Consider the following 13,911-nt stretch of genomic DNA (forward strand, 5'->3'; position numbering starts at 1 on the left):
ATTCTCAATTTAAAATCCCTAAACAAATTTAAGAAGGTGTCTAAAATCTGCATGGAAACTTTGCAGACCATAGTGTTGGCCATGGAACCAGGGTATTACATGGTATCTCTTAATATCCAAGATGCCTATCAATTTCCGGCCCTCCCATTTGAGTTGGCCACAGCACTGAGGATTTTCACAAAGATAATGCAGTCATGATAGCCTCTTTGCGACATCAGTGCAACAGAGTTTTTCCCTACCTGGACGATCTCCTACTCCTAGCCAGTTTACAGGAGGTACTACTCCGTCACTTTCAGATCACCAGGAACTTCCTTCAGGGAGTCAGGGATGGCTGATAAACTGGAAGAAGTTGGCTCTTGTACTATCCACACAGATGTTACATCTGAAAGCCCTGCTCCACTCAGATGTTCAATGTCTATTTCTGCCACTGGATAAGTGTCAGCTGCTGCAGACCAAGATTTGCCAGTTCCTTCATCTTCCCAGGGTCACGATTTATCATGCTATGCATATTCTCTACCTCATGGTGTCAACATTATATATGTTCGAGTGTGTGCAATTCCATTCTTGCCCTCTGGAGAGGCTGATTCTGACCAGATGGGATGGTCAGCCTCAACATCTCAGGTCTCTCATTATGTGCTTCACAATGATGGTGCGATCATCCTTGACCTGTGGCTCTGAGAAACTCATCTCACAGTGGGACAGTACTTTTGAATTCCACAATGGGTCCTTCTCACCACAGATGCCAGTCTGCGAGGTTGGGGGGGCCATAGTAGAATCCCAGTCCTTGCAAGGAAGGTGGACTTAAGCAGAATCGCTACTGTCCATCAACATCTTAGAAGTGAGAGTGGTCTACAATGCTCTATAGATGTCACAGGAACTATTGTGTGACAGACCAGTTCAGGTTCACTCAGACGCCACTACAGTGGCATACATAAATTGTCAGGGTGGTACCAAAAGCATATAGGCTATGAAGGAAGTCTCCAAGATCCTTCAGTGGGCCGATTGTCATGTATCAGCCATCTCAGCAGTGTTCCTTCTAGGAGTTTTAAATTGGGAGGCTGACTTTCTAAGCAAGATGTGTGTACAGTATGACTTGAGTCAGCCTCCCAATGTAATACTCCTGGAAGGAAGTTTTAGACCTGGGAATGGTCTCTGCACCCCAAAGTGTTCCTATTGACAGCCAAGAGATGGGGCAATCCAGATGTGGATCTCATGGCATCTCGCCACAACCACAAGGTACCTCTGTTCGGGTCCAAGTCCAGAGATCCCCAAGCAGAATTCGCAAGACACTCTGTGCATACCATGGAAATTTCATCTTCGATATGCCTTTCCTCCAGTGTCTCTTCTTTCTCAAGGACTCAGGAAGCTAAAACAGGAAGGGGGAGTCTAGTACTGGTTGCCTAAAATGCATTGGTTTGCAGATCTACAAAGGTGACAGCTCTTAACCCCAACTGCCCATGGGAAACTAGACCACTCCTCCACCTGCTGGTGTAAACCTGGAATGGTGCCAGCCGCAATGCCGGTTCACAATTAGTACCTGGGGAGCCTAGTGCTCAGGAACACTCTTATATTTGGCTTATGCCTGTGGGCCTGCCTAATATGACCCTGTCATGAGCTGGGCCTAGTGCTCTAGGTCACCTTTTACTTCCCTACACCCGACACAACAGTGTAAGGATCAGACAGCTGATCCCTGCTCTGGTTGGAGCTGTGTCCTGCTGAGGAGACAGTCCCCTCTACTACTGTTGCTACTGGTGCAGCTCTGGTGCTTGAAGCAGAGAAGCTGTCCCAGCACCAGGGTACATCTCCACAATGCGATCGCATAGCAATTCCACTATATCCAGAAAATTTGTAGCTGGACACATCTGCAATGCATTATAGTAATCTGAAGGTAGAAACCTATGTCTAGAAGTATACTAAGAGTACTACCTTCTGAAAATATATAATAAGGCACCAAAAAGGAGTTTAATGGCCTGTATAAAAGTGTTAAATCTGGATTATTTCTCTAATGGTCATGAGGTCTCCTAATCTACTTCTCACCATGGGGGTATTCTGATTCATTCGGAAAGGCACAATTACTCTCTAATGGACAAAACCATATGCACTGCAGGTGGGGTTGATGTAACATGTGCATAAAGAGTTACATTTGGCTGTTTTATTGTTTCTTTGCAGGGTAAATACTGGCTGCTTTATTTTTACACTGCAATATAGATATCAGTTTGAAGTACACCCCCCTTACCCAAATGTAACTATCTCTGCACATGTTACATCATCCCTACCTGCAGTGCATGTAATTGTGCCTTTCCGAGTGAATCAGAATAACCCCATCTTCTTTCTTTCAGACTGTTCAAGTCAGTTTCTTTTTTTTTTCCTCTTTATTCTCTTTCATATAGTCCACATTGATATAATGTACAAGATAATACAATGTTGTACTGTTTACTATATGTACAATGTTGTAGTATTAAAGAGTACTGTATGGGATTGCAGCAAAAAAGGGGTATTACTTCATTTATGATTATGGCAATGAAAAACCCATACATATTTGTTGTGTGTTATTTGTTTGTCCGGTATGCATTCGGACACTGTTGGACCGATTTAGACAAAAAACTAATGCAAGGTGGCTTGATTAAGTCAAGATTAGGTTCACAGCCACAAAGACCCCTGTTCGTGACCCCGTGGGGGTTTCCAGGGGCCCAATTAGGGATTTGGCCGCTACACAAAGTGAGTCCGGGAAGCATGATATGGCAAAGTTGCATAACATAGAGGGGGTAGAGGACATGGGGTTTAAGAAAAAAATGTGGACAGATTCAGGAGCCGACCACAGAGAGGGGTATGCTAGGCACACCATGGGCATGGGGAGCATGTTCAAGGCCTTCTGCTGAAATAATTTCAGTGAGAACTTCTAATGAAACTAGGCAGCCAGCGCTTGATTCTGTAGGAAGAGTTGTCAAGCTTAAAACAGGAGAAGGATAAAGTTCAAATAATGCTATTTGCACAACCAAACCCGAGAAATACTGGGTGCCAGTGGCATAGCTATATATGTAGCAGACCCGGACTTCCGGGTTGCGGGATGGAGGAGTAGGCAGCAGCTCCTTCAGCGCTCCCTCTCCCGCTCGGCTCCGATAGCAAGTTACCCTCTCAGCATCAGCTAGAACCCGCTCCCCCCGAAGGACAGAGTTCGGGATGGAGAAGTTCCTGGAACCCCAGGGAACCACCAAACAGGCTCCATCAGTGCTACCACAGCGCCAAGATAAATGGCGCGTGGAACAAAACATGGCACCAGCTGCAGACTCAGCAACAGGAACGCTTGCATCTAAGAAGCAGACTACAGTGGCGCTCTCCCTGGAACCAGGTAACAGCAATATTAGCCCTTTAAATATCTCTCAGGAGGAGCTGATTAAAGTAATACAAGCTTCTATGGCCCCACTTCTCCAGAAGGCAGTTTCAGATATATCCATACAAATTGATTAACTTTCAGATAGAATGTCTGAAGCAGAAGCCCAGATCCGCTCCAATATGGATGATATCCAAGCCCTGCAAAAATCAGTCAAAGCCTTGAAGGTAGAGAACAAACAAATGGCTGACAGACTTGAAAATGAAGAAAATAGACAAAGGAGGAACAACATTAGGATCACAGGTATCCCTGAATCTGTTAAGGCACCAGAGTTGGAGAGGTTTGTCCGCAACACCATATTAAAGCTATTACGTGTGGAATGCATGCACAGATATAATTATTGAAAGGATCCATAGGCTGGGACTCCAGAACCCTAAAACCCAAGATCACCCTAGAGTTGTGATATTAAAAATATTAAACTACCTGCATAAGCAAAGTATTTGGAATGCCTCCAGGAAGTTCAACCCCATCATATGTGAAGGACATTCTTTTAGAATATTTCAGGACTTCTCTAGCGAGGTTTCCAAGGCCAGGCGATCCTTTACATCGATATGTTCAGCCTTAGTGAAATTGTAATGTAAATTATACATGCTAAGAACGGATACAGGTCCTCATGACTTTCTCACGGCCAAGGAGGCGGAGGAGTTCATTAAAGCGAAGGGCATACTGGTTCGGAGAGAGGATATTACTGATATCGACAGAAATGGAGCAGGCAGTATCACATCTAGAGTTGTTCTGCAGCGTTGTTGACCGTACGCCTCCATTCCCACTCTTTTAGGGAGCTGCATTGTAATTCGTATGATAGTTTAGAGGTTTCTAAATTGTTACTGCTACAAAATATTGATATAATGCTGACTGTGCCAGTTAGAAGGCTTTCGGCTGTCATTGGGGTTTGTCTCCTACCCAGGATCACGACTCCTCTTGCTTTGGAGTTATAAGAGGCCGACGAGAGTACCCGCCACTGGAGGATCTGAAGTTTCACAGTTTCGGTAGGAGTGAGATGGGTCTCCTGCAAACACACAATATCAAGATGTAACTTATTCAGATACATTAAAATACGTTTAAATTTTTGTGGGAGTTGATCCCACCCACATTCCAGCTACCAATTGAAATATCTGACATTACGGTACATAGAATGTGGTGAATTTAGTTATAATCAGAATAAACATGTAGTTTCATTTTTGCAGCTCAAGAAACAGGAGGGACGATGCTGGTGGGAAAGGAGGGGAAGAGGGAAGGGGGCGGGGGGGAGAGAAACCTATTATTAATAAGACTTCCAAAAGCGAATAAAGCAACAAACACATCTTCTCAGACATGTAATTATTTTAGGGAGTGTATGCTCCTTAAACAGTAAGCCAACCGTATATGTAAAGAGAGAAAACCTAGGGTTTTCCTGTGCAGTGCGCCCGCCGCAGGCATTGAGATTAAGTAAGGGGGGGGGGGGGGTATAGGTGGAACGAAAATAGTGGTTTGCATACAATGGTGAGTCAGAACTAATAAGAATGTATTTAACATCTATGCTCTGTGTATAACAAACTTTCCTTTATTTCTGGATAATTAACCTATGAGTGAGCCCTGAGACTCGTAACAAAGATATGCATAGACCTGACTGTTACTGAGATAACGTATAGCCCAATCGATAAACTAAGCAAGGGCATCAGTCCAGTTACAGTTAGTAGCGCATTCAGGTGCCATAGTGTGCCATTCCTATGCCATTCCCTCTTGAACTGAGTCAAGCTTTGTATGTGGTGAGTTCAGAGTGGGAATGAGGCAAATAGCTAGAGAGGGACTTTGAAAGTCAGGGGTCTTTGGCCCAGCTCGAAGCGTGGCGTGATGTCGTGTCGGACTCCTTGAGGTATGCCTCTGCATCTAGATGATATGTATGTAAAGTCTTTCTAGGAGTTGCCCTCAAAAATGCGTAATCTTGCTGGATAGAGCATTGCAAACTTAGTACCCTCCTTGATCAATTTAGAGCAGATTGGGGCAAAGTCTCTGCGGGATTTCGAGAGTTCTGCTGAATAATCTTGAAAGATTAAAATTTTATGTCCCTGCCAGGTGATGTCTCTGATTCTCCAGGAGGTAGACAAGATCAGTTCCTTGTGTAAAAAGTTCAGGGGCTTAAATATCACAGCCCTGGGTCTGGCTCCCTCTTGTGGTCGCAGAGAGCCCAAACGATGTGCACGTTCTATAATGAGGTCTGTGCATCTATCAGATATTTGTAAAGAGATCCTGTCCTTTTACTGTCTCTGGGAGTCCAATCACCCTGAGGTTGCACCTTCTAGATCTTTTCTCAAGGTCTTGGACCTTGTTATGCAGGTGATTTATTTCTTTGATGGCCGTGTGCAGGGATTTCTTTAGCTTTACTATGTCTGCAAAGTTAGATCCAGCAGTTTGTTCATTTGCTAGCATTCTCTGCTGAAGGTTGTCTATCTGTCTGTTAAAGGTGGCCGATTGCTCATCAAGCAGGGGGCCTATAGCTGTTCTTATTGCCGCCACCATGTCCCCATAGGTGACCGGGGCGGTGGGTGCAGGCAGCGAGCGGGTACTCACTGTGGGGGTCCAATACCCCTGAAGCCTGGGAGACTGTCATGGGAGAAGTGTGTCCCCGGGAGACTGTGTGCGGTGATGCTGGGGCGGTGCGGGGTGCTGAAGATTCTGCCGCCATCTTTGCTTCCAGAGCCTGGCGTTCCTTCTCCATATGTTTCTTTGTAGTGGCAGCGGGCATAGCGCTGTAATAGCGCTTCATGCAGCAGGTATATAGAGGTGGTGGCGGGCGGGTGCTGAGAGGCTATGTGCCGGGAAAGGGAGCGGTTTTTAGTTTTGGTAGCGGAGCAGCTCTCCCCTAGTACTGCTTCATAGGTGGGCGGAAGCGGAAGACCTTTGACTGTGATTTTATACTTTTTTATAGATAATTGGAACTGGCGGGGATATGTAGCCTTGCCGCATTATAATAGTTTCTATTCTTGATAGATTGAACACCTATGCTCTCGCTCTGTGTGACACTTTTGACATGAGGCGAGACTATCCCGGTAGTCCAGATTATTATGGTTCATGCTGTTAAATATTTTTTATAAGTTTTCTTTGTGTTTTATGTTCGCTACTTGTGTCATCCCTACCTCCCCCTCCCCCATTCTTGGTGCAAAATGGATATGCATAAAAATTTTGGTTAACAGAAAATGCCTGTTACTATAGGTATGCTAAATATTCGTGGTATACATACCCCTGCAAAACGACGGAAGTTATTAGCGTATTTAAATAAACAAGGAGTTGAACTGATCTGTTTACAAGAGACCCACTTAAAGCCTGATGAGACTAGGAGGTTACAGATAATGGGATGGGAAGTATTGGGGTCTTCTCTAAACTCCAAATCTTGTGGTGTAATGACAATGGCAAAAAAAGTCATTGGGGGTAAAAACACTATCTATAATAGCAGATCCTAATGGTAGATATCTGCTTACAACCATTTTAATAAATAACATTACTCTAAACATATGCAATGTCTATGCTCCTACTCAGTATAAAAAAATATTTTTTTGTAGATCTTATCGCTAAACTGCACTCTTATGACCCCACCACACTAATTATTTGTGGCAATCTTAATTTGATAACTTCAAATAGATAGATCTCCTCCAGTTAAACAAAATACCTCCCTTCCAAAAATAGGAGACCCTTATCTGGTCAAAACTTTTAATCTAATATATACATGGAGGGCATTAAATCCAATTGAAAGAGAATTTACGTGCATTTGCTTATCTCATAACACCTGGTCTAGACTAGATTATATTTTAATTGCGGAACCATTATTTCCAAAAGTAAAATCTACTAAAATCTTCCCCCCAGTTCTCTCGGATCATGGCCTAGTAATTATAGATATTGAGCTTTCTGAGACTAAAAATAAAAGACCTGTATGGAGGTACCCTTCTCATCTGGCTCAATCTCAGGGTTTAAAGGACATTTTGATGTCCACTTGGCAAAAATACTCTACAGAAAATACTAGTACATTGAAGTCGAATCCGGCTTTATACTGGCAAACTGCTAAAGATGGGATCTGGGGTGAATTAATAGCACATATTTCGAGGATTAAACGACAGCAGAATTCAAATTATATTGATCTCCAGTCAAGATTAACAGAAACTTTCCAGCTTTTTAAATTACACTCCACTTCGGAGAATAAACAGAAGGTTAAGCTACATTTTGAGGAGTTCCTTCAAATTCAGGGAGACCTTTTCAATGTTAGCTGTAAATTTTACAAGTTTGGGAATAGGGTTGGATCTATGCTCACAAACCATTTACAAGGTTCAAGGCAAAAAGTGGTTGTACACCCCCTTCTTAGAGAGGATGGAACTGGCACGGAGTCTGATGAACAGATAGCTGAAGTGTTGGGGCAGTTTTATCAAAAATTATACTCCCCTCCTGTGGTTGTTCCAAATGAGCCAATTGCCGAGACATCACAATCATCATCCCCTTCCACCCATGTACCCGATCCATTTTGGCATACCCTTCCATTACCGCAAGTGCCTGAACATTTAAAATTAACACTGATTGCCCCAGTAACTACAGATGAGGTTTCCTGGGCTATACGCCAATTAAAATTAGCAAAAGCACCTGGTCCTGATGGCTACTCCAATTAATTTTTTAAATATATGGAACCAAATATTGTAAAAACCATTAACAGCATTTTTTTAATGATATCATGGATCGTGGCATCTCTTCCAACTTACTTCTCAGATGCGATCATAAATGTTTTACTAAAAGAAGGCTGCGATCTGAGATTAGCAGGATCATATCAACCCATCTCTCTGCTAAATGTCGATTACAAATTGTACACAAAGATATTAGCAGAGAGATTAAAGCCCCTCTTACCAGTCATAGTCCATAAGGACCAAACCGGTTTCATCACGGGATGCCACTCGGTGACGAATGTGAGAAGAGTTTTGGCTGCTATTCAGCAGTCAAATTCAAACTTGAAGCCTAAGGATGATATTCATATGGTTCTCACATTGGATGCCGAGAAGACTTTTGATTTGGTACTGTGGCCCCATCTGTTTAATACTTTAGAGCAATTCGGTTTTCCTTCTAAATTTATTTCAGCAAAACGTACAATCTATTCTTCACCCAAATCGGCTATAGCATGTAATGGCTTAATTTCACCTATGTTCCAACTTGGAAGGGGGACACGCCAGGGCTGTCCTCTCTCTCCATTGCTATTTGCTATCGCAATTGAACCATTGGCGGTAGCAATAAGGACCTCATCTGATATAAAAGGCATCAGCATCAACTCGGAGGAATTGAAATAGCATTATTTGCTGATGATACTGTAATTTTTATATCAAACCCCTCAATCCCAGCATTGTTAAGACTTATTGGCTCATTTGGAATGACTTCAGGTTATAAAGTAAACTTGTCCAAGTCCGAAATTCTGGTCTTGGGTAATACGGATCCAAGCTCAATTAAGCATCTAAATATTCCATTTACCTTTACAAGCTCCCATTTCAAATATCTCGGGGTCCAGATTAGTTCCAACCTTTCTAGACTCTACTCATTAAACTTTTCCCAAGCTATATCTAAGATTGCCACAAAATTGGAAGCGTGAAAACACCTACCTATTTCGTTATTAGGTCGCTTAGCGGTTATCAACTCAATAGTATTTCCAAAAATATTTTACTATATGCAGATGCTACCAATAGCTCTGCAAAGATCTGAGATTCTGCGCCTTTAGGCCTTGTTTTCAAGATTTGTGTGGCAAAATAAACGCCCAAGAATAGCTAAAATAAAACTCCAAACACTAAAATCAGAAGGCGGATTCGGCTTTCCTGACTTGGAAAGGTACTCGTCAGCAATATCTTTTATATACATAAATGAATGGATTCTAAATAAAGCTTCATATACAGATTTAAAACTAGATAGAGCAATTTTCTGTAATAGAAACCCCTATTTATCCCAATTTATACCTCTTTGGAGTAACCCGTCATTTGTACCCTCAATGAATAATACACTATTTAACTTGTGGAGAGAAAAAGGCCTAGACATGTCAAATAAAATTTTCGATCCAGGAGGATCGATATCCTCATTCCCAGGCCTAATCCAACGTTATAATATACCCCGTACACATATGTACATGTATTTCCAGGTGCGCCATTTCCTAGTCTCTATCAAGGCACCGGGCCTGAATCAAGGTCCCTTGTTAACACCATCACAAGTACTTTCTATAGATACACTCCTAATTTTTTTAATAAATAAACCATATAAAATAAAATCCCTCTATGCCATACTAATGAAGCAGACAGGTCCGAGCCATATCCAATGGAATCTTCTATTAGAAAAGTGGAAAAAAGATATTCCTCAGATAATACAGATGGAAGATCTCATTGAATTACACTTAACATCGCTCAAGGCACTGCAGTCTGTTGACTTACAAGAGGTCTACCTACGTACAGTGCATAAGGCATATATAACACCTCACAGATGTATGCTTATGATCCAAGAAGAGAAGGGAAACTGCCCCAAGTGTAATGTAACAGTCGCTGATTTTGCACATTGTATGTGGGGCTGCAGTAAGGTTAATAGATTTTGGTGTAAAGTTACCAATTTCCTCTTTATGGTTTTTCATTTTAAATTCTCAGTGGACCCATTGGCACTTATGGGACTCTCGTTTCGTACATGGCCGAGATTGGAATACAACACCTCCCACTCTTAATATTGATCATCACAGTTGCAAGTTGCAAGGAAATGTATTTTGATAAATTGGACGGGAAAGAAGGCTCCACAACTTTCTTTGGTCAAGCAAAATCTCACACAAATCCTTTATTTTGAAAGAAAATATGCCAGAACAGATATTTCCCATTGAACTCAAGAGTTTATTCAACTCGGCTACTAAACTACAAATTATGTCAACCTTTGAGCTTATGTGACCACGGGATGCAGACCGGAACTTGGACTTTCTTTTCTTGTAGCTGTAAAAAATGAGAAATATACCTAGGAATTGTATTACTGGAAACAAGGGGTAGCAGGGCATTGTGAATTCTTAATTTTAAATATTTCAGAATGTATGAAAAATGTAATTTATATGATTTTCCCATTGAAGCACCCCTCCCCCCCCCCACACACACACACACACATCTTCCTGCCTTCCGACCCTCTCCCTATTAGTCTATCTAGCGTCTATTTTCTGTTACATCTTCACTCCTGTAATAATAATTAGTAGGATATAAGATAGAAAGGTCGAATATAATTGGAATTCTTATTTTCTTACCTAGACATGAGGCAGGATTTAATATTTCCATCGCAATCTAGTATAATAGAAAGAGGGGCTTATAGGTTTGAAAACCTTGTTGAAGTAATAATATCTTAATTAATTCTCTCCAGAATTCATATTCTATGAATAAAATGTACAGTAATACTTGAACTGCAGTTGGAAATGATATGTCTTTGTCTCTGTATTATAATCGACCTGACCGCTTGGTTTGCTTTGTGTTGTGGAGTATTGTAATGTGAACTAAAACTCTTAATAAAAAGCATTTAAAAAAAATATATATATATTTTTATATATATATATATATATATATATATATATATATATATATGCTGGGATGGATGTAGGCGGCACTCTCGGATTTAGTGAAGCAAAGAAACATTTATTGTGGCTCCAACATGTTTCGGGCGCAGCCCGTCCTCAGGGACGGGCTGCGCCCGAAACATGTTGGAGCCACAATAAATGTTTCTTTGCTTCACTAAATCCGAGAGTGCCGCCTACATCCATCCCAGCATCTACAAGAGCTTACTAAAGCTATAAGGAAGGCACCGGGTCATACTAAAAGACATCCATAGGAGTGCCGGGCACTTGGAATGATATATATATATATAAATATATATATATGACAATAAGGGGTACCCTTTCGGTGCGCTAGAAGTTGTGGGCGGGCAGCAACTTAGTTAGTCCCCCCTGTTAGTGGGGGAATGGTGAAAAGATAGATAGCAAGAAACAGAGTGCGCCCCTAATTGGCGGTGTCCACCACCTGATGTCCAAAAAACAACAGCCAAATTATAATACAGCTATTTAATACAATATTTTAAAAGACAATAAAACACTTTTTTCATCCGTATAGAGATATTGATTCAGTTCGGTCAAAATGCAAGGAAAAACCCAACGCGTTTCGTCGATAAACGACTTCCTCAGGGGTAGATTTCTAGGTGGTGGAGAGAAGCCATGTTACTAACTGGGAACATAGAATAGAATAATGGTTTGGAAGGGTGGACCAAGGGCGATGATTGGCTGTCCACACAGTTTATCCAATGATGTCAAAAGGATATGAAAACAGAGAAAATATATATGCGTCAGCATAGGTTCTGTGTGATAGGTAAAAAATGGGGGTGCACTTAGAGGGTGGGTGACTAGAAGCGTACCCTCACTCACGATTAAAAGAGCAGATATGTGCATATAAAGGTATCGGTACTTATGTAATATCTGGGCTCCCGTTTTTCTTATGAGACCGCGTCCCCTCGCGGGGCTCGCTGCGCTCACCACGCTTCGGGCACGGTGGCTCGCTGCGCTCGCCACACTATATAAAATCAACTCCATGCGTAGTTGGATAGTAGGGGTATAAAAAAAGGGGGTGCATTTAACATGGGAGCCCAGATAATACATAAGTACCATGGTATCTTTACAGACTATTCGGACTTCACCACTGGTGCAACTTCTAGGAGTATATGATGCGTACCCCTCACTCACGATTAAATGGTGGGAATGTACATATAAAGGTATCTTTTACAACCAAATAAGGATTCACCCCAGGTGCAACTTCTGTGGGTATGTGATGCGTACCCTACTCACAAAGTTGTCTATTCCTGGTGATCAATTCCTCCCGTCCACAGAGCATGGAAACCAAAAAAGGAATAAACCTCTTTTAGTGTTGATTGTTTTATTCATAAAAAATGTAAACATAAACTGGGATGCACAAGATGGAATAGTACGGTACCTTGTGACTGGGGTATTGGCCTTATACCCCAATCAGTATCCGTGAACAAGTAGTGGATCCCAGCAGTAAACAGCAGACTCCTCTCCTGATAGGACCCTTTTAAAGAGAAAGGGGAAGAGGGAACTCCGGATGAAATTACAATCAAACCATTTCAAATGGTGTTAACCGGTTCCTATAAAGCCAATAAAAAACCCATAAGCACTAGTGGAGATTAAACTTCGTCTAACATGGTGGATTTCCCAAACAACATATTACTAGGGACAGGTTCACATCATAAGTGTAAGTATAAGGTTATACATGACAAAGGTACAAAATATCTCATACAAGAAAATAAATAAATAAATAAATACATATAAGTATAAATAAATAAATAGATAAATTCCTTGTATCAGTTTACAAGGGAACAATATATATTTACAGGCCATGGTCAATTTGGAGAAAAAAAAATCCAATCCTTACATACCTCAATAGCAGAGCTCAGCACACAAATGGTGGACCAAACTGCAGGTGAATGCTTAGGAGAGTGATCAGGGTTTATATAGTATGTATAGGAATGACATCACTTCCGGTGGGGATGAAAAAAATCAAAAGTGGCAATAGTGGATCTATATCCCTTATAAGGGACTATTGCTTTACATAAATGTTGATGGATAGGTGGGGACACGTCCAGAAAAGGTCCTCAACTACCACTACAATGTGGGAGCCATAATGATGAGTACGGAATCACTGGCGCCCGCGTGCGTTCCATTTTGCGTTCCACGCGGCGTCAGTACTTCCGCTATCTGTCACTCCTCGTGAGTGTGTGACCGTAATCTTTTATAGGAGGGGGGACAACTTATATTATGGACTTAGGGGGACAATATGAGCCTATATAAGATAGGTATAACGTATATACTAGAATAGGAGTATAAATTGAACAGTTAAAATTCACGTGCGCTCCATATGCGGTTCACGTGACTTCATATCCGGTACTGACTATATGTGATATTACCTCAACTATTTCTAGTGATGGAAACATTCCCTAAGCACATTCAAGTGAAGTATAGCGCATAAAGAGTATAAGGGATAGTATCTAGTTTGACAGTGGATAAACCCTCATAAAGAATAATATGAATCATTAAGGCTCTAGTTAGCGTTCCAAAACACCGAAAGTACTAGGTTAATACCTATATGCATACCACTCAGGTAAATATCAGTACGATGATAGTGAAAAGCCATAAAGTTTAATATTAATTATATATAGGGAAAGTTTACCTTAAATAATATATAGGGAAATATGTAAGACAGAATTTTTTCTCCAATCACAGGGATCCAACATGATAAATACATTTCTGCACCGTTTAGCAGTAGTGGTTTGATTAAGGCAATATGATGCTTACTGCAGAAAAAACTGAATGTTGCAACATATCAAGGTTCCACAATTGTACAGGACATATGAGGATACAAGTACATAATGCGGATGCATTACTATAATATCCCGCGACAAAGCCATAAAAATTTTGAGTTTACATATTTACACGAGTTTACATGAGTTTAAATACAACA

General features: G+C 41.3%; 1 protein-coding gene across 4 annotated transcripts in view; it reads left to right on the forward strand.

Moving 5' to 3' along the window:
- Nucleotides 1–13,911, forward strand: part of VPS16 (VPS16 core subunit of CORVET and HOPS complexes) — an 827,293-nt gene that overhangs the window by 683,856 nt on the left and 129,526 nt on the right. Inside the window, exon 22 of one of the 4 annotated variants that reach the window (XM_083153510.1) lies at nt 10,015–10,409. The exons of the other annotated variants lie outside the window; for them this stretch is intronic. Coding sequence (XP_083009636.1) covers nt 10,015–10,204 — 190 coding nt within the window. The 3' untranslated portion in view covers nt 10,205–10,409. Of the gene's footprint in view, nt 1–10,014; nt 10,410–13,911 lie in introns of those variants that run through there. 4 annotated transcript variants of the gene reach the window in all.

This window comes from Crinia signifera, chromosome 7 (assembly GCF_055691185.1).
Source record: "Crinia signifera chromosome 7, ASM5569118v1, whole genome shotgun sequence".
NCBI lineage: Eukaryota > Metazoa > Chordata > Amphibia > Anura > Myobatrachidae > Crinia > Crinia signifera.